We start from the raw sequence: 22,561 nt of genomic DNA, 5'->3' as shown, positions 1-22,561 counted from the left end.
AGTTCAAGCATGGCATGTTTAATTTTTTAACGTGTGTATTTCTTTTGATTTTTAATTCTATACATGTTAAATGTTGTAAGCCACCTTGAGTCCCAGTGCTGGGAACAGGAGGAATATAATTAAGTAGAACAATAATAAATATAGGAACCTCACTGTCCCCTCCTCTCCCAAGGACTATTTCCCAGTATAATCTGGGAAGGGAAATACCTGTTAAATCATTTTGAGTATCTTGCATAGAGCGCTCCTTTGAGTGTTCACAGTAATGCAGCTGCCTGATAATTCCAACAAAACTCCACATTTAAACCTACTGTCAGTTAACTGATGAATAACATCAATTAATCTATTACTGCTTTTGGTTTAATTTGAATTCCTTACTGAAAGAACCTAAAGTAGAGCTTGAATTATTGCTTGGTGGGACATATTTGTGTTTCAGAAGTAACACCACAATTAAACTTAGAGATAATTACACTTTTAAGGTGTTGAGATAATTCAGCAAGATTTGCAGACAGCATTTATGAGCTGCATTGTAGCTATCTAACAGGCAAAGGTACACACTATTGACTTGTACCATAAGCTGTTTAAACCACTTGGCTGAGGCCTGGGCAATTCTGCTTGTAGGGTTTGCTCTTTATCAGTGATGAAGTGTGAGCTATCTCGTTAATACACGAGGCAAAAGTTGACAATTAGACAATTAATATCAAAATTTGTGTAAAGCATCTGCTGCAACACACATACCTCAGTTATAACAAAAAATTAAAATTCAAGATCTGGACAACTCATAAGATCAGAAATGACATAGTGTGATGATATAAATAGCCATTTATGATATGGTTTGTTGATGTATCTTAAACTGAGGTGGACCCTTTGCCATTTCAGTAGCCTTGTTGTAATATATTGAGAACATGAGATTACCTTTGGTAGGCAATATTGGAGCTGCAGGGGACACGGGCTGACTTTTTACTGGAAAAGTCAAAACTAGCCAAGACTGTGACCCCAAGGAGCCACTGGTGGCCACACTTAAATCTAGGAGAAATGCAACATTTATTTAAAATGGTATTTTTATCATTAGAGTCCATAATTTTTCATTTCCCCACTATACTTGTAACCAAATCTGCCTGATATAGGATGATCATCAGACCTGAAATCCAGAAAGAGTGGGGGTAACAATACAGCACACAAGAGCTTTTCGATCATGATATTGCTTTATTGATGGTGCCAACAGCAGATATAGAATTAAAGTTGCAAAGCAAAGATATCAGCTATAAATGCAACTTGGCCCCTATTCCTATTTAGCACCCACTGCAATGGTAGGTGCTAACCCCATTGCTCCAGAGATGATGGTGGTGTCAAGGCATGTACCTTCCTGATGTTCAGAAAACTCCACCTGGGATTGTTCCTAGGTCCATGCTATATCCATTAGTCCACAGCCATTGCATTACCTCACAGATGTTTAGATGTTGACTCACAGCTTGTTCTTGATCATGGTCCAATCCTGGGTGAATAGAACATAGGCCCGTTTATTATTCAGCAGCTTTTTTGACCTCTGGAGCCACTGGATGCTCTAACTGCTGATGCAGCAGTTGACTTGGACCTGTACAGCAAGCCTCATCAGTTTCCAGAAGTACTGATGGCATAATTTCTTCAATCCCCCACTTCCCTTACCTTATGGCCTTGACTGCAACCCACCCTCACTCACAGTGCAGGAACCCATTCACCTCAAATCTAATATTTGCTATGGATACTTAAGGGGTGTTATGTACATAGTAACACACAAAATCCAATGTGACCCACAAAAACAATGTGCAGTCTTACATTTCCTGTCTCAATATTTGCTTTGGTATTTCAGGTACCCTAAAACTAAAATAGGCATTGTGACAATGACATAACTCATCAAGGAGGCTAAACTTTTTCGGACCTGATTCAGGTACATGGGGTCAGCAATTTATGAGAAAAGTGCTGTAACGCTATATGGCTAGCATCATGGACTGAAATGTCATTTCTTTGTCATTTACAACAATAGCAACAAAAACAGATGACTACAGTTACTATTACAATCGCAACAGCTGCAATGGAACACTCAAACCAAAAACTGTTCTTGGCCTTGGGGTGTCCTAACAAAATACTTCTTCAGTCTGATACAATTCTGCAATCCTGCAACAAAAGCCTTTATAATGAAATTTTACCAGATTTTACCAGATTTCCACAAAGGTAATAACATGCATATCTTGTGGTAAGTCCTGCAATTTTGGGAAGCATACAAATTAACAAATTGAGCTGGCAAGGTGACAGACCAATGAAAGTCTGTTTGTACTATTATGCTCTGCTTTTTATGGTGACATAGCAGTGCAATGAACTTGCCCCTAGACACAAATTTTCTTCTATTCCTATACTTGTGGAGTTAAAGTAGGGTGCCATGAATGGTTACACCTCTAAGGGTGCTTTTTGGACCCTCAGCTCGGACGCCCTGTGACTTGGGAGGTGGGATACTGAAGATCAAGCCTCTGTCCGACCCCTCTCACAGCCAGCTCAGAAAGAAGCACACCAGGTGCCTCTCTGAATCTGTGGGGAGGATGAAAAGGGGTTGCCAGGCAGGGGAGGAGACTTGTTCTGATGCCTCACACTGATTCCTAACTGCTTCCTTTCCTGCCCCTCCCCAGTGCTAGAGCGACTTGGCCAAAAATGGCCACATAGATCAAATACATGGTATGAGGCGCAGCTGTGCCAGATTGTCACAGCTGTGCCTCACGGTGTGCATGGGATGCATGTAAGCCTCTGAGTTCAAAGGCTATGTGCATCAGCAATAGGGTGCATTGGACTGTACCCTAAAATACTTATAAACTGTACTGTAATGGAAGACCATTTGTTTTTGTTGATTAGGCTTATTGCTTCTGACAGAGCTTCCTAGAATAAATTTTATTTATTGGATTTATAGCCTACCTTTTTTGGCTTAAAGAACGCAAAGCTGCTTATATCATTTTCCTCCTTCTGCTCATTATGAATTCATATGAAATATGAATTATAATTATGTTTATTCTGCACACACAGAATTCCTTTTAGGAACTTGACTTTAGAGATAGTCAAGAAGACAAACCTATCATTTCACATGTGATTGACCCAATCTCACTGACCATACAAAGTGATTATTTTATTCAAAGTATGTTTTGTTTTCCATATTTCTAAATACATGATTTGATAATCAACTTTATACCATCAAATGCGAAGGGCAAGGTTTGTCCATTTTCTGAGCAACTTTAGGTAAACCAAAGCTTTGGGGCAAAAACTTATGTCATGGGAGACATTGGACCTCAAAGACTTGCTCTGAATCCTCACCTCTGGACTCCTCGCACCCTCCATAGGATGCCTGTAATCCTGAGTTCAGGTTCTGTCTGCCTCCACGCAGTATCCTCAGAACCGTACTTCATGCCTCCTGTCTTTTTCTCTCTCCTTACAGGGCCAAAACAGACATAGATTTAGAGGTGCAGTTATATGCATGCTTAGATGGCTGGTTGAGGAACACTGGGAATTGTGGGACTTTTTTCTGCCTAAACATGCCTAGAATTCTGCCCATACTCTGTGTCTAGCCTAGTAGTTTATGTCTTCAAAAAATTACTCTAGAATAGGTGCTGGGCTCAGGATCTGTACTGGGACCCTGGTGTGTGAAACTGGGTTGTTTAAGATCCAGATCAGGGTCTCAGGCAGGCAGGATGGAGAGCCCCTCAGGGCCATATAGGGCCTGCAGATTGAAGGTTCTCCATGAGCTGTAGGAAGAGGGTGCTATTCTGTTGACCTGGCGAGAATGTGAGGTCAGGTCCCCAGTACTTACATCAGGGCTTTCCAGTTCAGATGTTTCCAGTGCCTAACTGCAGAGGTGGATCCTTTCCTTATGTACTACAACTCAGGGAGGCTCTGAGGCCTGTCATCATAGAACCCAGATTAGCTCAGGTGGGTTAGGGCTCCCCCTCTGACCACAGGATGAACCAGAAGTTCCATGGTGAAAACTGTTCATGTTCCCAGGGTGCATGGAAGTGTCCTCTGGGAAAAGACCATAGCTCGAAGTAGAAGACACACTTCTCATGCTGTTCCTGGCATCTCCAGAGAGACTCCAGTCTGAAACCCTGCAGAGCTGCCGCTGGTCAATATAGGGTAGCCTTTCCCAATGTGGGAGACTCCAGATCAGGGGTCTCCAACATGCTACCCATCTGGTCCCCTGCAACAGCACCCATGAAGCTCTTTCTTTCCTGGCCCCTTTAAAAATTATTATTAATATAAAATCTGAAAGATGTTAGAACACCAGGTTCTCTTTCCTGGTCTTGAACCTGTTGCTGCTGAGCTGCTCTGGATGCAGGCAGTGATGGAAAGAGTTCATTTCTGAGTCCACTCAATCTTCTTCAGGACCTGCAGACCTTTCTGTTTATATGCGCTCTCTCTATTTTTCCACACCCAGCCTCTCGCCTTGCTATTTCTCCCCATTCAAACCTTTTCCTTCCTCTCCCTCTGCTTTTCCCACCCCTAACCTTCTTCTTTCCCTCCCATCCTATCTCCTTTTCTTCCTTTCTCTTGCACTCACCTCTTCATCTTGCTGTTTCTCCCGCTTCCTCCCGTCTACCTAGCTTTTTCTCTCCTGACTCCCCCTTCGCCTTGCTGTCCCTGCTTCTCTCAGCCTTTAGCTTCTCCCCATACCTCTTTTGACTAGCCAGCTGCCCACACCATCCATTATGTGACTAGACACATCCTCCACAGGAGCTATTCAGTGATGGTACCCACAGCAGTTTCTCAAGTGTGACCATGAGCCCAAACAGGTTGTGAATGCCTACTTCAGATGTTTTGGACTTCAACTGCAGTCTAAAACAGCAGACGGGGGAAGGTGTATGTAGTGAATACTGAGATACTTAAGGGCCAAATTCAATTTAAGAGAAGCTCTTGGAGGCTGGATTTGTGGTGGATAGGGCGAGGGAGTGCGTGCGCAAACACACACAGAGTGCATACAGTAGTTTAATTCTCTTACAACCAGTAAGTAAACTATAGAAGATGCATCATAGCCTTTTAGAATGGGGAAACACTGCACACATGCAGAGAAACTACCAAACTACAGGGAACTGGGCATGGCCATCTGGAGACCCAAGAAAGGTTGGATTTGGCCTTTGAAGCTGGGGTTCCACACACTTCTTTTAAGGCAACTTATGTCTCTGTCTGGGTTCTATAGGCCTGACTGAGTACCTTGCTTGGTAGAGCTCTAACTCAAGCCAGTGTAGTGTAGTGGTTAAACACATGGATCTGGAACTCAGGGGATCTGGGTTCTAGTCCCCGCTCAGCCATGGGGCCAACTGGGTGACTTTGGGCCAGTCACAGACTCCCAGCCCAACATGCCTCACAAGGCTGTTTTTGTGGGAATATGATTGAAAGCAGCAGCAGGAGAACAATGCAAGCCACTCTGAGTTCTTTAAAAAATAAAATGGAAAGATATAACTCTAATAATAAATAAACAAAGCTGTTTGCACAGGGCAGACTTGTATTGTTTTCATTGAGATGAAGATTGTTACATTACTAAAGCAGGAAGTAGTTGGGGAGGGAAGGGGTGTTCCTTTCCAGAAATATCAGGGTGATACTTTGTCAGAGTGCTGATGAAATAAAAGATGATTTTACAAGAAACCCTTTGAAGCCTCACTGATATACAGGGACAGCCTTGGTTTGGAATGCAACTCCCCCAATTTAGGTTTAAGGAAAGATAAGCTTGAATAATCTAAGCTTTTCCGATTACAATCAACGTTATTGTAACAGGTCTGCAAAGTGCAGTCTAATCTCATTCTGTTTTCCACACAGATTTGCTGAACTTGTGTCACTTGGAATCCCAAAGCCTCTTCAGATTTCAATGGGATTTTCTTCTATTCAGAGGAAATCAGCCTTTGTCTGGGTCCTGTACTAGCAACAATCATGTTAAAGTCAAGGCTTAGAGCACAAGCTTATTAGCATTCCTTCCATGTCTGCACCCAGCAACTCCTTTTCCCACTGTAACCAACACCAACTGAACTCTTCAGGGGTGTCCAGTTTAGAGAGAAAGGAGGAATGCAAGCTGATAAATTTACCATTTGTTTATTTCTTCAGCTTAATTCACATGTCAGGAGCCTCAGAAATTGACCTAAGGTGAATTTCAAATATGCCATTGATATTATTATTTTTCTGTCATGCTGGCTTTAATAATATGCAAAGTTTGGAAAAATTCCAAAGATTCCTGAATAAGATATACATTTTTGATGATGATGGTGAGGGTTGGTGACTTTTCAAATGCTTTGGGCTGTTGGCCAAAGGATTCATGAAATGATTATTCCACATCATGTCTAGACTAGCCCTGAGTCTGAACCGTGACATATCTGATTCAGATTGCACCTTAATCATAAACTTGTTGGGTGGTTTTAGCAAAGCCAGTCTCTGGCATTGTCCAAATGATCATGACTCGATTTAATAAGCCAAGATATGCCTGAACAGTTTGCCTGTATGCTCCACTCTTGTGTTGCCCCTTCTCTCTTCAGCAATTAATTTGCAATTAATCCAAGAAGTCCTCGGATTCCTGTTACATCTAAGCCCTAAAACTATAGTTTTAAGTTTGGAAGAAGCCAGCATCATAAACCAACTTCTAAATGTAAGATCCTGGCTAGATTTGGACTTGGTATTCATAATTTCTATGTGTAACTCATAGTTTGTACATAATGTGGTATACGGTTAGTTGAAGCCTTCTTGGATTAAGTGCTGTACACCAAGAAGGGCAACAGAAGTGTCCAAGCCCTCTGGCACAAGGTTCCTTTGTATTTTGGGATATTGAGCAAGGTAAAATAATCCAAATGCAGGTTACATCAACAACATTCCACACATTTGCAATATGGGGATACTAATACTGATGAACCTTATTAGGGAAGTACTACAGTCACGTGCATTAAGTGCTATAAACACAAATAACAACAGTAATTATCTCTTTTGATTACACTACTCCAAGTGATGAAAAAGTGGTCATCTGAGTAGTTCACTCCAAACACAAATCATGATTTTGCATTCAACAAACTCTCCTAGTACAGACAGAGCAGCATCATGCTGAAAAACAACTTGTGCTAATGACAAATAATTGAGGCACCACCCCCACCTTACTGCATGGACTGAATGGATTTGTCATGGCAAACCAACTGTCAGAAGAGGACTGAATGGTCAGGTGTCACTGGCAAACCAAACCAGCAACTCTCCATATATATATATATATATATAGAGAGAGAGAGAGAGAGAGAGAGAGAGAGAGAGCGCGAGCGAGCGAGCGAGCGCGCGCAATCACTGAAGAAAGCTGACATGAAAAAGTGGCTGTGTTCAAAATAAAAGCAGCACAATTCAGCCTACCCCAACCTGGAGCCCTGGAGATGTTTTGAACTTCAGGTCTTCTTAGTACCAAACCACATGGTCTAGAGTGAGGAATTTCCAGATTTATAGTGCAACAGATCTGTAGGGCATCAGGTTGGGAAAGGTTGGCATAATTCAACCACATCAGGGAGGCATCTGCAGACTTGGCAGAATCTCAGGACTTGCAGAAGTACAAAAAATCATTAGGAAAAACGTGCAAGCAGAGAGATGACCCACCTGTCACCAAAAGAAAGAACGGATGAAGATTGAGCATACCGAGTGGCCATGGAATGCTGACAAAGTTGTAGGGGGAAGGAGTGGTGGAACAGAAGGGAGTATCCTTGAAGTGGACAGAAACTCATTAGGCCAGCCAGATATACACAGAGGAACTTCACATGGCTGGAGAAGACCCTAATGCTGGAGAAGACCCTAACAATTGATGGCAAAAGAAGGGGACGGCAGAGAATGAGGTGGCTAGATGGAGTCACTGAAGCAGTCGGCATGAGCTTAAGTGGACTCCAGGGGATGGTGGAGGACAGGAAGGCCTGGAGGAATGTTTTCCATGGGGTTGCGATGGGTTGGACGCGACTTTGCGACTAGCAACAACTTCCCATGGCTATTCCAATTGCTAGGTATGGGTGTGAAAGCTGCCCTGTGAAGAAAGCTGAAAGGAAAAAATGGCTATGTTTGAAATATAGAAACATAGAAGCAAAGTAAGTCAGAAGGGGTCTCCTGGGCCATCTAGTCTGACCCCTGGCTCCAGCTGGCTCCGCTCATGCCATCCCCAACATATGATGCTGGAGGAGAGCTTTGCAACTACACTAAACTGACAGTAAGACAAACCAATGAATCCCAAGGTTATGTCAAATCCAAAACTTTCCTTGAAAGCAAAAATGATGAAACAGAAGCTGTTGTACTTTGGGCACATTGTGAGAAGGCAAGGAGAAGACAATCATGCTGAGGAAAGTTGAAGGCAGAGAAGGGATGGAAGGCCAACCATGAGAGGGACCAATTCCATAAAGGAAGCCACAGTCTTGAGCTTACAAGATCTGAACAGGGCTGTAAAAAACAGGGTATTTTAGGAGGGTACTTATTCATAGGGTGAGGGTTGGAGATGACTTGACAGCACATAATAGCAACAACTTCACATGGCAACGTTTTGTTGCATTCCCACCTATGCACTAAAACATTCAAGTAGTTTGGGCTTCTGATTCCTGATTGACATATGGGGTAGTCAATCACTCCAAGGGAAAAAACCAACAACAACAATGAAGGCTGAAAGCAACACCCAAATCACTGACGGGGCTAAGCAGCCGCTCTACTCGTTCAAGTCTCAAAGGAACTCAAGATTGTCTCGTTTTTCCGTCTGGGCAAATGTAGCCAAGCATACAAGATTGCTAGGACTGTGCTGCCTCCAGAAACAGCCAATCCTCCCTTGGGGGCCCTTGGTGCCAACCTGTCTTTGACCAGAAGTCAGCCCCAGAGTGGGAGGAAGAAGGCAGAATTAGCAAACAACAGCTGTAGCAAACGCAAGCATGTGGAGGGGTGGGGTGAGTGAGCAGCAAAGAATCCAGTGTTCCTAGTCTGAGGGTTGTTTCCCTTGGCATAGGCGGAAGTCTGGTGGAAGGAAGCAAATTTTTCCTTTTCTAACAGAGGGACCTTTCTCAGGAGAGAGCAAGCAGGCATCTGCTGACGTTCAGAGGAAAGTGTTCTCCTTGTTCCCTTATCTACACTGTGGATCCAAAATATAGTGCAGTCGCGCATATTCTACTTATTATTCATGTTGCTTCCCTCCCACTCTCCCACTCACACAACCCACATGCCCTGCCTGGATACTGCTGGCTTACCTCATCACTTGATTTGTACCAGAGACGTGGGACTTGCTGATCTGTGCTGAGGCTTGCACTGGGTATTTTGCACTGGGTATTTTGAACACAACTTGTTCCAGCAACCTTCATACAATGCATCATTTTTGTAACAGAAACAGAGGTGGAGAGAAACAATCTACAGCAGCCTTCCCCAAACCTGCTGCCCTCCAGATGCGTTGGACTACAAATCCCAACATCCTCTAGCTAGTCATGGCACTCCCACAAACCAGGTTGGGCAAGGCGGATCTACGAACACTGAGTCTGAAATTCAATGCATATTAACTTGGTCGGAAGCCCCATGAAATAATAGTGGGACTTACTTCCGAATGAGCATATATAGGTAGAATAGGGCCCCGCAGGAGTCCAGGCGGAAGTGCCGTGCGCCCGATCTCCGCGCCTGGCGCTTCTTTTTTGTCTGGACTTCAAGCCGGCGCAGCCACTCCGGAGTTCGCGCCTCGTGGCCTCGCCTTGGCGCGTTGCGCCCACCCTATTACAGGGGGAAAGTCCTCGGGCACCCGTCCCTGTGCTGGGTAAAACTCCCCTCGCTCGCCCAGCCCCTTCGCCACAACAATAATCACAATGCATCTTATGATCGAACTATTATTGCTGTTCTTATCATTGCTGCTGCTGCAGCTCCCTCTGCAGTTCCTGAGTCCTTCTGCCATGTGCCGCCGCTTCTACTACCCAGCCAAGCGCGTCTCCGCTGCAAAACTCCACCTAACAACAACTGCAATGCAATCTCCTCCTCCGGGGGAGGAAGGGAGACAGTAAGTAGCCAGCCACCGCCAGCGCCCCCACCCCATGCAACCTGAGCTCAACCCCCTCCCCTATTCCTCCCGGAGCGAGTCGATCTCCGCTCTCCACCTCCCTTGCAGACCCCCCACTTCCAAGCCCAGGGGCCCCCACTGAAGTTTTCGATCAGCCGCTCGGAGCCGAGAGGGAGTCTGTATCTCGTCCTCCGTCTGGCGTGCGCCCGCCGCCGCCGCCGCCGCTCGCGGTTGCTGCATTCAGATGGGATGGTCCCCCGCATCCTCCCACGAGCCATGCGGCTGCGGCTCCCACCAGCGAGCGGATGAGTTTCCCTCTCGCTCGTCTGTCTCCGTTCGCGGCTCTGCTCTCCTACGCGCGACGGTGTGCGTGTGTGCGCTTTGCAAGCCCTGCGCAGATCTTGAGCTGGGCTCGGCCCCGCTGGCTTGGCAGGTTGGTGGTGGAAAGGCGATGCGCTTGTGGAATGCGTTCTCCGGATGCATTAGCGGCGCAGCAGCCTGGCTGGCAGGCGAGGCTTGACTGAGTGGCTGGCTGGCTGGCTGGCGAGGTTCCCTGGCACCCCACCCGTCCCCATCCGCATCTGGCTGGACGATGCGTTCACGTGTGCGCCAGCCCAGTGTGTAATGCTGCAGTGGTCAACTTGGACACCCAAGGAGCGGGAGGCCCCGCAGCCGCCGTTGGAGCACACGGAACCCAGGAAGCGCCTTGCATCAGACTTTCTCCCTTTCTCTCTCCAGCTGGCCTTTCTCACTTGCTCGCCAGCGCTAAGCCCCTTTTCCCTTCCTCCTTTTCACGTGTATCTATCTTTGCCTGGCAACCCCAGCTCCCCCCGTCCCCGTCATTCCAAGGGCGCAGGCTCCCCCTGATCTGAAATTAATTTGTTTGTTTGGCTGCAGCACCAAGGCAGAAAAAGGTCGGGAAATCATTTAATCCATTCCCCTTTCTTCTGCAAAGGAAGCGATGAAATTTCCAATTGAGACTCCAAGGAAACAGGTGAACTGGGACCCTAAAGGTTGGTGTTGCTTTTTCTTTCTTAAAAAATAATTATTTTCATTGCTCGTCCTTATAATAGTGGTTGTTATTCCTCCTACCTAGTAACTGGGAGAAAGGGGAGAATTTGAGATTTGGAGTGGAGGTTTTGTTGTTATTGTACTTCTCTCCCTCCTCTCCTGGATGACTCCTGTCTTGGAAGATGGTCAGCATTACTACGATCTTTGGAAGGGGCAGGGGAGAAACTTGTGAAACTGAGAAAACAGAAAACAAAAGGTGGCACTGCTTCCCTTCCCCACCCTTTGAGTTTTCTTTCTCTCCGCACTATTTTCATCTTCCTGATGCAAACTTGTCTTGGACGAATAGGTCCTGTGGGGTGGGGGTTCTTTTATTTTGTTCTGACATTCCTTTGTTGCCTCCGGTGATCATTGTCTCCAGCAACTGGGATGGTGGATACGGATAGTGAGTATCTGTTGACTTCAGTGTCTTCAATGTCAACTGTCTCTTCTCAGCTAGGTGGGACAAAAAGCTACTGCAGTAGCCTCCTATTGGGATGGCTGTCATAAAGGCAGGGTCAATAACAAAGCTTAAAGGAACATTCAGCTGGTGATCTTCAACCCTTGTAGCATCTGAGCAGTGCTACAGCCTTGGTGTTGAGTTGGATTAACTCTGTGCTCTAGTGGAGGCTGTGTTGTGGGAAGACTGGGTGGATGAGTGTCTAAGACAAGAATGATGTACACGCTACTGCTGTGGGGTTCTGTAAAGCAGCCTGAGTTGTTTAAAACACATTCACTTGCATGCGTTTGCATGCAAACATGCACAGATGCTGGCTTCCAACAGTCAGTAGTTAGTGTGGAATGAAATTAATGCTTGGTGACATTCTTCTGGTTTAATATTCTTCTTGAGAAAGTGACAGATATCTTGGTGAATGTCTAAGGATGCTTTGGAGGAGGTAGAAAACATACACTCACAGGCTTGAATAGTAAATGCTAACAATTTTGTATTCCTAGTAAGGGTGATAGATGTCAGGCGTTTACATTTTCTGAAGGATGGGGTTTGGTTCTCTCCTCTCACTCTTTGTTTACTCTATCAAGACTAAAAGAAATATGCATGCACTGGGCAAAATATCAATTTCTGTGTTGACTTCAAACATGGCTCTATATTTCATAGCATGAGTACTGAATTAGGAACACCTGAATTTCACAGAGGAAATGTGGAAAGGAAATGTAGTTGCTTCTGTACTTTTCACAATGATTTATTTCAATATACTAAGATTATGGAAACTGTGTTGATTGGTCATTCTTTATTATGTGGCAGCAGGAAAGACAGGTACCACATAATTCATGTTTCTTCCACTGCAAACACAAAATAAATAAATCAGGTATAGTGAACTGTATTCCTAAACATTAACTATTAGTGTGGTGATGCTTTGACCATTTTATGTATGGTCAAAGGCAGTTAATCAATCAGCTGTGAAGGGCAAGGCTTGTCTTTCTTAACAGGTGGTTGGCTTCAGTTCACCAACTGCATCAGGAAGTTCAGATCTTCAAGTAGCTGACAATCGGCCAGCACAGATGATGCTTTTATGGTGGTGTCTTATTGTTTCTATTCTTCCGTTTGTGCTGACATCACACATTGCTCATGAAGTAAGACCTAAGAGAAAGAGATGGTTGGCATAATTTCCAGCTCTGTTGGAAACATTAGAAGAAGCACCATTTCAAGTGCCCTTTTGAGAGTATACCAGCTCTCTTCCATAGTTTCACCCAGTAGCTCTCCTGTAACGCTTAAAATGCAACCGCAGTGAGTAGGATCAATTGTACGGGTCCTTACTACCCAACTGTTGCTCCTGATCCTAGCCGCAATAGCCAGATTTCACCTTAAATGAACTTGCAGGGAGTTTAAAGTTGTGGCTCTCTGATGCGGAATTGTGCATGGTGTCACTGTGAAATGGCTTCTGTTCTGTTGGATTCTGCTCTTTTCCTCTCCAGTGGGTGTTTTGAGGCAGGCAGATATTCTCTGAAGGGAGTGGTCAACTCAGTGGAATTTTGCTAGTAATCTATCCTGCCCCTTGCCCAAGAAATCTCTGGCAAGTCCTTCTCCAGATCTGGCAAATTCTGAGGCTATGAGACCTTTTGGCATTTCCCTGCTTGAGTCAACCCTTGAATGAGTTGCAGTCCAAAAGATCTGATGTCTGGTCTCAGCATAACTTTTGTCCCCTTGCCATTACTTGCTATTTTCCTAGCTAGCATTGGAAAAGAAGTCAGAAGTTTGGTTCTGTCTGTCTGTTTCTTGTATGCACTACCCTTTTATGTATCGAAGTCAAGGCGAAGAGGCTTAGAACTGCACTTCTGCTTATGGGATGCCTCCACTAGGAAAAGCAACTTCACTCTCTTGGCAGTCTGCAGAGAAGCTGGTCAGGAGGGTTGGGGGACCCAGATGGCCACCAATTTGCATGGATAGAAAAGGGGCCTTAGACAAAATCAGTGACTAAAAGTTACTTCCAGTACCTGAGACAAAATATCTGTCTATACTAGTCAGAAGGGTGTAATGGCACTTCTGTCTTGCTTGCAGGTATTCTATAAGCATCAGGCTGACCAAGGCAGGAAGAACATGCCAGACCTTTTATCTGATCCAGCATGGATCTCCTTGTGTTAACAGTGTGAAAGGAAGGGCAGATGGGGCTAGTGCTGAAATTGCCTTGCCTTTCCTCCACTGGGAGCCCTTGCAGGATCTTAGACCCTTCTGTGAATGGGACACACTAGATCCAGCTGTGGATTTGGGGCAAATAGAATAAAAGCAATTAAAAGTTAAAATTCAATTGGATAATTAAGAAAGGACAGTTCCTGGATTATTATCCTGCCCACGGCTTGAAAAATGAAGGTATTAGTTTTACTTAGTACTGTAATACGACTGCAGGTGGCGCAGTGGTTTAAACCGCTGTGCTGCTGGGCTGGTAAATCGAAAGGTCGCCGGTTCGAATCTGCACAGCGGGGTGAGTTCCCGTTGCTCAGTCCCAGCTCCTGCCAACCTTGCAGTTCGAAAGCATGCAGATGCAAGTAGATAAAAAGGTGCCACTTTGGTGGGCAGGTAACAGCATTTCATGCACTTCGGTATTTAGTCATGCCGGCCACATGACCACGGAGACTGTCTGCGGACAAACACTGGCTCTCTCGGCTAGGAAACAGAGATGAGCACAGCCCCCTAGAGTCAGGCATGACTGGACTTAATGTCAAGGGGAAACCTTTACCTTTACTTAGTACCGTAATGTTGCACAATATGTGTTCTCAGAAGCTCAAACTTCATGAATTACTTGGATGTGATTGATAGGAGGTGCATACTGGTTCTTGGCAACTGATTCCAGAGTAGATCAGTTTGTTCCTTTATGCACATTTAAGTGTTTACACTCATCAAATGTGGGATATATGGGGGCACTGCTTAATGTAATTATTAGCTGAGAGCCACCATGGTGTAGCGGTTAGACTGTAGGTCTAGGGAGATCAGGGGTTTAGTCCACAGACAGCCATGAAGCTCAGTGTGTGACTTTGGGCTAGTTATGGAATCTCAACCAAACCTTCCTCTCAAGGTTGTGATGAGGATAAAATGGAGAAGAGGAGGACTATGTAAGCCACCTGGCAAGAAGGAAAAGAGCAGGGTATAGATATAATAAATAAATGCAGTCATTTGATGTCACAAAAGAATAGAAGTTACATTTATGATACAATGCTAAAATAATGAACTAGGCTGAACAACCTCAAATGCTGTCACCTGTATTATGTTTCTGAATGTAGATGTTGCGAGATGCCTGTAACGTGTGCATTTTTTTGATTTGCAAATAGTCAGATGTGAGTCTATCTCCTAGGGTGAGTTCTGATGACCATAGTATCAACATGATGAGTTATCATCTGCTTCAAGTTTTTATTCCACTGATAAAGGTATTTTAACATTCTATGCACATTAGCTGGGAAGAGAAGATCCCACATGAGGGAGTTATCACTCTGTAAATTAATTAATGAACAGGTTGAATCTCTACCCAGAGAAAACATCAGTGATTCTCATGCAGTTGCTTGACCAAGGACTGAGCTTAACATAACAGCTTCCTACTTTCTCCACTATTGGGTCATCTTGTGAGAACAGCGCAATGCATCCGTTTAGGTCAAACTGTACAATATTTGACACATAATAAATACATTGTGTACATCTATCTCTCTCTTTGTTTCTTAATGACAAGTAATTGTGCAGAGCCACTGTCCAGATGGAACTGTCATGTGATGGTAGGGAAGTTTAAACCTTCCACCACAAACACATGTTTCTAATCCCTCCAGGGGGGATTATTAAAAGAAAATAAAAACTTCCATTGGTGCTAGTGGAGGTTGTTATTTTCATTTTTTAAGCCCCCGGTTGCTTTCTAACCAATTCTAGGAAACAAATCCCAGCATGCAGTAGTTCCAGTTTGGATGTGGCCCAGTACATTTATTTCTGAGTAAAAAGCAAAGAGAAGGGGCAGCTGCATGTTATATATTTACTGTACTATGTGTTGAGAGTACATTCTGTGGCACACTCACCATTGTGTGAGTGTGTCCTGTCAGATCTCAGGTGTCCGCCTGGGAGGATACCTGTCCTGATGGGAAGATGAGGATGTATTTAAAACGATTCAAACCCCAGCTGTGGTTCAAGCTCATGAGACTCTGTGGGAATTAGATATAGGGAGAGAAGTCCAAAGATTGGACTATTGCAACACGTTCCATGTGGGTCTGCCCTTGAAGACGGTCCAGATACTTCAACTGGTTCAGAACAGAGCAGCCAGGTTGCTAACAGGGACCGGCAGATATACATACATAACGCTAGTCCTGTACCATCTGCACTGGCTTCCAATTGAAGTCCAGACCCAATTTAAGGTGCTGGTGATGACTTATAGATGACTTATAGAACGGCCTAGGACCTGGATATTTGAAGGAGCACCTCCTTCCATACATACCTGCCTGCTCCTTATGATCTGGATTAGAGGTCCTTCTTCAGGAGCCGTCTTTGAAGGAGACCAGGGGAGTGGCTAGCTGGAGAAGGGCCTTCTCTGTGGTGGCACTCCAGCTATGTAACGTGTTCCCCAGAAAGGTTTTCCTGGCGCTGACACTTTTTTCATTCGGCACCAGGCCAACCCCTTTTTATTTTTCCATAATTTTAAATGCTAATATTGTTTTAAGTTTGGATTTTATATATTGTAATATCTTGATGCTGTACTTTATTTTATTGTATTACTGCCCTGAGACATAGTGAAGGGTGGGATATAAAAGCTTTGAATAAATAAGGGCAGATGAAGGGACCTGACTACTCAGTTGTGGGTACAGGGATGGGGGGAGCTGCAGCCTCCTGAAGGAGGAGATAGTGAAATGGGTAGTTTTTCTGATGGGGACCCCCCACCTCCTGAAGAGGTAGATCCGGTCGCTTGACTCCAGCATCGGAGAGAAGCCCAATTAGCCAGTGGGCCAAGCAGAAGCACGTCCAAGGGAGAGATTCAGAAGGGTTCATCAAGAGAATTTTGGGTAATGAATGACAGAAAGGGCTTAACATTTCTCTGTGTACGCTCAGAGACTTGTATGTAACAATGACGATCATTGGCAAAGCAACGCTTGTGAGGCTGAAACTGCTTGGAGGGGGAGACATGGCTCATGAGACCCACATTTGCTTCTGCACAATATATAAAATGGCAGAATTTTGTGTATACTGTGCAATTCACATGATTGGCCTCAAACCTTTAAGGACAAGGTCATGGATGAAAAAGCACACTAGATAAATGGCAGAGATGTGGAACAATCTTTATTAATCTTTGTAGGACTAATTGAATGGTGCTTATCAGTGGCTTGATGTTTCAAACTTCTAGAGAGTATTATGGTTGTATAGCCTGGGAGTGTAAGATATGCACAGTTGCCACGGTAACACCAGTCATTTGGGCCTGCCTCTGTTGCAGAGAGTATGTAAAGCTCTTCCGTTTAAAGAGAACTTTGTGAGTTCTGAACACCTCTGTAGTCTCTCAGCAGTAGAACTTACCGTTCTAATGTGCTTTGCTTTGGAGAGGTCCTACAACAAGACAGGAGTAAAATTTGTGTAAGCATATAGGCAGCCTTCCTGGATCCTGCTTCCTCCCTGTGGGGAGGGGAAGACCGAACCAGCTTATGAAAGGCTTCAGATCCATAGGACAAGGCTGCTCCTGAAACTTTGTTTTAGAAGGCCAGAAATTCTCTGATTCCACTGAAACCAGTAAAAGTATAAGGCAAGCAAACTCAGGACTGTAGTCTAAAAAAGAAAGCACTGCAGAGAGATGACAAGAGATGCCACCAATGGAAGAGTGAAGAAAACAGGGTCAGATGAATCATAGTGTCCCCCTGACACACGGGCTGAATTCAGGCCACATGATAACTGACACTCCAGGACTGGACGTGTGTTACTGCTGAAACATGGGTTCCATGTTGTTTGAACCCATCCCAAAAAACAAGCTATGGTGACCAACCCGCATTTCATATCCCAACAACAAACTATGCATTGCCAGGCAACATGATAACCCTTGGTTCAACCAGAACCCACATTCAACCCTTCACTGTGAGTTATTGTGTTGTCTGAACCCCGTCATTAACCAGAAGCCCTTTTCTCAAAATTATACCACAGGTGGGCAAACATGGCTAGAACATTGTTTCTGCTTTTCCTCATAGCCTTGCCTTCAACCTTCACAGCTGAGGAGCACTTCCAAAGCAGAGTCATTAATTTATTAACCCCCGCCAACTCTTCTTATACCCAAGGCAGCTGAAAATAAGCTTAAAGGGCAACATTCACAGGATGTGGGGAAAAAGACTTAATAGCATAGGACAAAGAGGAGGTATTGGTGACACAGAGTATATTCCATAATAAAAATATTTGGAAAGGAGGGCTAGTGATGATCAACATTGTAGCATTTACTTCAAATTGCTTCTCATACTGACCTGTGCACCAGGGCTTGCATTCTTGATTGATGTCAGAATAACACGCTATCTTGGCAGATGCTGGTTCCCAGGTCCCCTTTTGCAGGGATATCATAAATGTGGGGTGGGGAATGTTGGCGACACTCATCATTGGGTGTGACAAAGCCTGTCATGCATTTCCTGATTGTTGATTCTCTGCTACAGGACAAAACCAAAGCTATGGATATTATATTGCCTGATAATGTGCAGTTCTGCTTCAAGAGTGACTGAGAAAATGCTGAGTAAGGTTTTACAAAAATAATAGATGGCTGGTGTAGTGCAAAATATAGGTTACAATCTTAGTTCAAATGTGTCACCCTCTGCTTCCAAATCAGCAACTGTAATAATGTAGATTTATCATGAAAAGCTGATGCAAGGATTACTGAGATAATGTGTTGCAATGCTTTGGTTGCCCCAAACCTACTGCTTCAGTGCTAAGTACTGTAGAAGTGGAATGCTAGCAAATAAAGTATCCCGGTGTCATAATAAACCATAGTTTATCATGATGGGAATGAACACACCTTCCTCCTAGGTTTGCATGCTCCTCCCTCCCCTCTCTTCCAGTGTGAGGGGGAGATTAACTCCCTTCATTTTAGATTAATGGTTGTTTCATGTATGGTCTGAACCTGCTCTGCTTCTGATAATGCAAGGGCTTAGTGTCATTTGATGCCAGAGAGACTTGTGTGATCTTTGCCAGGGTTTTGGGCAAGAAGGCAGGACAGGAATAGGACAGCACCAAAGAGAGCACCAAGTGAATCTGAAAGCTTGACAAGCTTGTCTCTATCTTGCTCCAATAAGCACGAACAGAAGCATTTTAAAATATATTCATACAAGGCTAGTCCAGTGACACAATTTCTCACTCCCTGCCCTATCTGCCTGTAATCGCACTGACACAAACGTGTTTGCAAATGGCAGTGCCCCCATACTGGGATTGTTCATAAATCAGTAAATGCATCATTCTCACCCACATGTGGCAGCCATATAAAGTGTTGTGTTTATCATTTAAACAGCAGCCCAAGATCAACTCAGTTTAACTGTTGTCAGCTCCCTGAAATCTTTCCCTCACATCTAGCTTCAATATAACTTATGATTTTTCTTTCGCTGTTTCTTACAGTAAAGCGACTCTGGCAGGGTCAAATGTCTATTTATTTTGACCAAAGTTGACATTTTTCTTACTGTGTTTTCTCCATGGCTTCATGATCTTTCCTTAGTGTACTTTCTCTGATACATTCAGCTTCACAGAAAATTGATCACATTGGCTGTGTTCAGATGTCAAGATAAACCATGGTTTACCTGATGGGAATGAACCTAGCCTTTGCCAAAGGCCACATATTCTCCCTCCCCTCTTTTCCTCCAATGTGGTTGTAAGGAGTTCAGAAGGTTCACTTTCAATTTTGATGAATTTCAGTCAGTCATGTCATCCAAACCCACAAACTGTGGCTGATCTTAACTATGGCTTGTTTGATACAAGCCAACTATGCATTAACCATAGCTGAGGTTTCTGTCATGGACTAGAACTCCCAACCCTTGTTGTCAAAAGATCACACAATGCTTTATTTTGAGAAGGCCATGCTCCCGAGTTTGGCAAGAGGAATCAATTGCAGAATTGCACCAAAAAGCTTCTGCCTCCCCCTGTGCAGTCCTCTAGGATTCCCTCAGAGACTGCCATCCCCAGCTCTGAAGATTACTTTATCCTACAGGCATCCCCATAACGTCAAAGCCTGAGGGTGCAAAAACAGACCAGTCTCCTTTAAGACAAAAGGTTTAGTCTGTGTAAAGGACTTGCCAGTAGAACCTGCCAATTCCTCAACAAATCATACCCTGAGAATCAGAGATAGGTTAAGGGACTAACAAATTAAGCATGTCACAGGGTCTATAAATGATGTAAATCAGCTACATCCATGCTGATTGGAAAAGAAGCCTTGTTTCATTAGAGCAAAAGAGTCTCATCCTTGCTCAACATCTTATTTGAGTAGAGGCTATTCTCAGGAATGGTTAGAAGGTGGTAAGCCAGGCCCTGTTGGAAGGCTTTCACTTCAAATTGTACTACCATCAGCTGGCTGCATTGCTGCATTCCCTCCACACAACCCACTTTATCCTTCCTTCCTGATAATATATTGTGATCACAATGTAATTCTTGCCATGTTGTTTCTGGTTTAGCAACTGGGTTAAGGATTTAACATTTGGGACACATGCTGGAATGTACAAAGCCTCTTCTCTGTAGACTTCAAAAGGATTTTGTGGCTGCTTCGGTACAAGCAGATGCTTAATCCTGCTACCTAATGGAGAGTTCAACGTGCAAACCTCTGAGGAAGTGCTTGCAGATCCTTATCTCCGAAACATAATTTGTAAAGGAGCTTTTAAAATTAGTTCAATTTGTTTTTACCACTATGTAATTTCATATTTACATGTAATGGACAGGTTGGGATTTGTGTAGAATTAAATTGCTGCTTGTAAAAGTTCATGTGTTGGTAGCTCTCCTACTTCAGGGGAGCAGCAGCAAAGAAATTGCTCATGGCTCACTTCACTTGCTCATGGTTCATTTCTATGATCTCAATAGAAATGGATAGTGAACAGCATCCATGAGGCTGCCCGCCTGATGGACAAGACGGTCTCTTCAATGCATTTCCTACATTACCTATTGAAAGCTAAGTGTCCACCAGGAACAGGGATGAATCTTGCAGAAGTGCTGTTGTGGTAAAGCAACAGTTAGTAGCACTATCCTGCAGGACCTCTCAGCTGTTTTATGCAACAGGTATACAACACTGAGAATTGCTAAAGTCACAGAGTTGTAACTCAGCAGAACTAACTTAACCTTTTTCCTTCCTAGGAAAATAAATTAAAAAACTATGCAAGGTGTTGTTGTTGTGTTTATTAAGGTCTTGGGAAGAAGTTCTTAACATCAGATATACTATGTTTACCTGGGTACTCCTTAAAGCTTTCTGGTGTTTACCATACTGTATTGTACATGGAGCATATATGAAGGATTCAGCGACACACCATAATTATGGTACCTTTACCATAGTATAAAAGTGATTAAGTGAATACAGACAACAGATTTTATTGGTTTCACATTTGGATCACCAGACAGCTCAGATATTTTGGTGACCTTTCTGATTTCTCTCCAGATGCACTGAATAACTCTCATTATCCATGTTCTTTGGCTGACTAGGGATGATAGGAATTGTAGTCTAAAACATCTAGAGTGGGTCAAGTTGGGAAAAGTTGTGTTATGATTTGGGTTTTCATCAAGCTGTTCAAGATGCACGCAGTAATGGCTGTACTGAAGACCTTTTCTACATAAGGTCTTTAATCACTTCATTTACTCCTAGTTTTGACACAGAATTGAGATCCAAGCCCTACACAAAGCACATTTCTTCCTTGCTTTTCCTCTCTATAACCTGTAGGTGGTGCAGTGCTATAGCAGATTATCATAGTCACACAAGTAGGAAAATACCTCTTCATTTGCTTTTTCAAATAATGCCTTATTTTCTCTACTCCAAAAAGACCCAGGAAAATGCTATTAAAAACAGCAGCAAAATGAAGGCACACAATGTTATCTAAAGAATCCAATAAACAACAGTGAGTGAAGAATCAGCAGTGCACAATAAATGCCTTGTGCAAAAAAGCAATAATGTATAGTGAGCAGCTTAAGAAATGCTTTGGGGGTATTTTCATTGCAATGACTGGCATCTCCCCACCCACAGAAACATAAGCGAGGAGTTGCACCTTGTCCTTGTAACCCAAACTGCATGGAGGCTGCCCTGTGTAGCAAGTTCTTTGTGTGTACCCTTGCTGTGACAGATGTTTTGGATTCATTATGCTGTTCCTTAATGGTGTGTGCTGATGTAGAAAAAATAGGGAAAGTATTTGGCAAGCAGCTCAGCACATGGAACTGTCCCCACTTGGGTTTTCAAGATTCTGCATCTTGGAGCACAATCCTATACATGTTTGGATGTGAAACAGCTCTGCTATTCCCAGCATTCCCCAACCAGCAGTTCGAAGTGACTGCTGTATGGATGTGAATTGTTGTGTGAACCGGCAAAAAACAGAGAGGCAATATCATTGCAGAAAAAGAACAAAAGACTGTGCTAGTCAGTCCAAACAAAATAGGCAAAGGAGAACCTTAATCAGTACTTCAGTGCAGCCAGTTTATAATGAAGACTAGGTATTGGTTCAGGTCTACTAATTGCATGGGCCCCGTATGCTTGAAAGGAGAATTGAGTGCGCTATGGGAAAGGTGCAAATTAGAAGTTATGAAAAATGCTGTAGCTGTTGTTTATTGGCTTAGCAAAATGAGTGTTTCAGTGTAATTTGCTTGTTTAGCATTATTTGATTGCAACTTGTTATCTTCCTTGAACAATGAGATATTGCGCAGAAATTTGGCACTCACATTCAGGATACAATGCTAGACTTTATACTGGTATCTAAGTTTTACGACTCGATTCTTAGTTTCAAACATCTTGTACTCTTTGTAGACCTGGAGGGTTGGGAAGGATGCAACATTGTAATGCATTAAATACCTTGAGGCTGTTTGCACATTGTGTTTTACTATCTATAAACTGAATGGGC

At 43.8% G+C, this 22,561-nt stretch overlaps 1 protein-coding gene across 1 annotated transcript in view; it reads left to right on the top strand.

The window, feature by feature from the left end:
* Nucleotides 1-10,973: 10,973 nt before the first annotated feature.
* KCNK10 (potassium two pore domain channel subfamily K member 10) overlaps nucleotides 10,974-22,561 on the top strand; it is a 73,191-nt gene continuing 61,603 nt past the window's right edge. Inside the window, exon 1 of the mRNA XM_044436622.1 lies at nucleotides 10,974-11,025. Coding sequence (XP_044292557.1) covers nucleotides 10,974-11,025 — 52 coding nt within the window. The remainder of the gene's footprint in view (nucleotides 11,026-22,561) is intronic.

Source organism: Varanus komodoensis, unplaced genomic scaffold (genome assembly GCF_004798865.1).
Source record: "Varanus komodoensis strain SLA01 unplaced genomic scaffold, ASM479886v1 scaffold3, whole genome shotgun sequence".
Lineage (NCBI taxonomy): Eukaryota > Metazoa > Chordata > Lepidosauria > Squamata > Varanidae > Varanus > Varanus komodoensis.
Note: the sequence above shows the minus strand (reverse complement) of the source record. Positions and strands in the feature narration are given on the sequence as shown.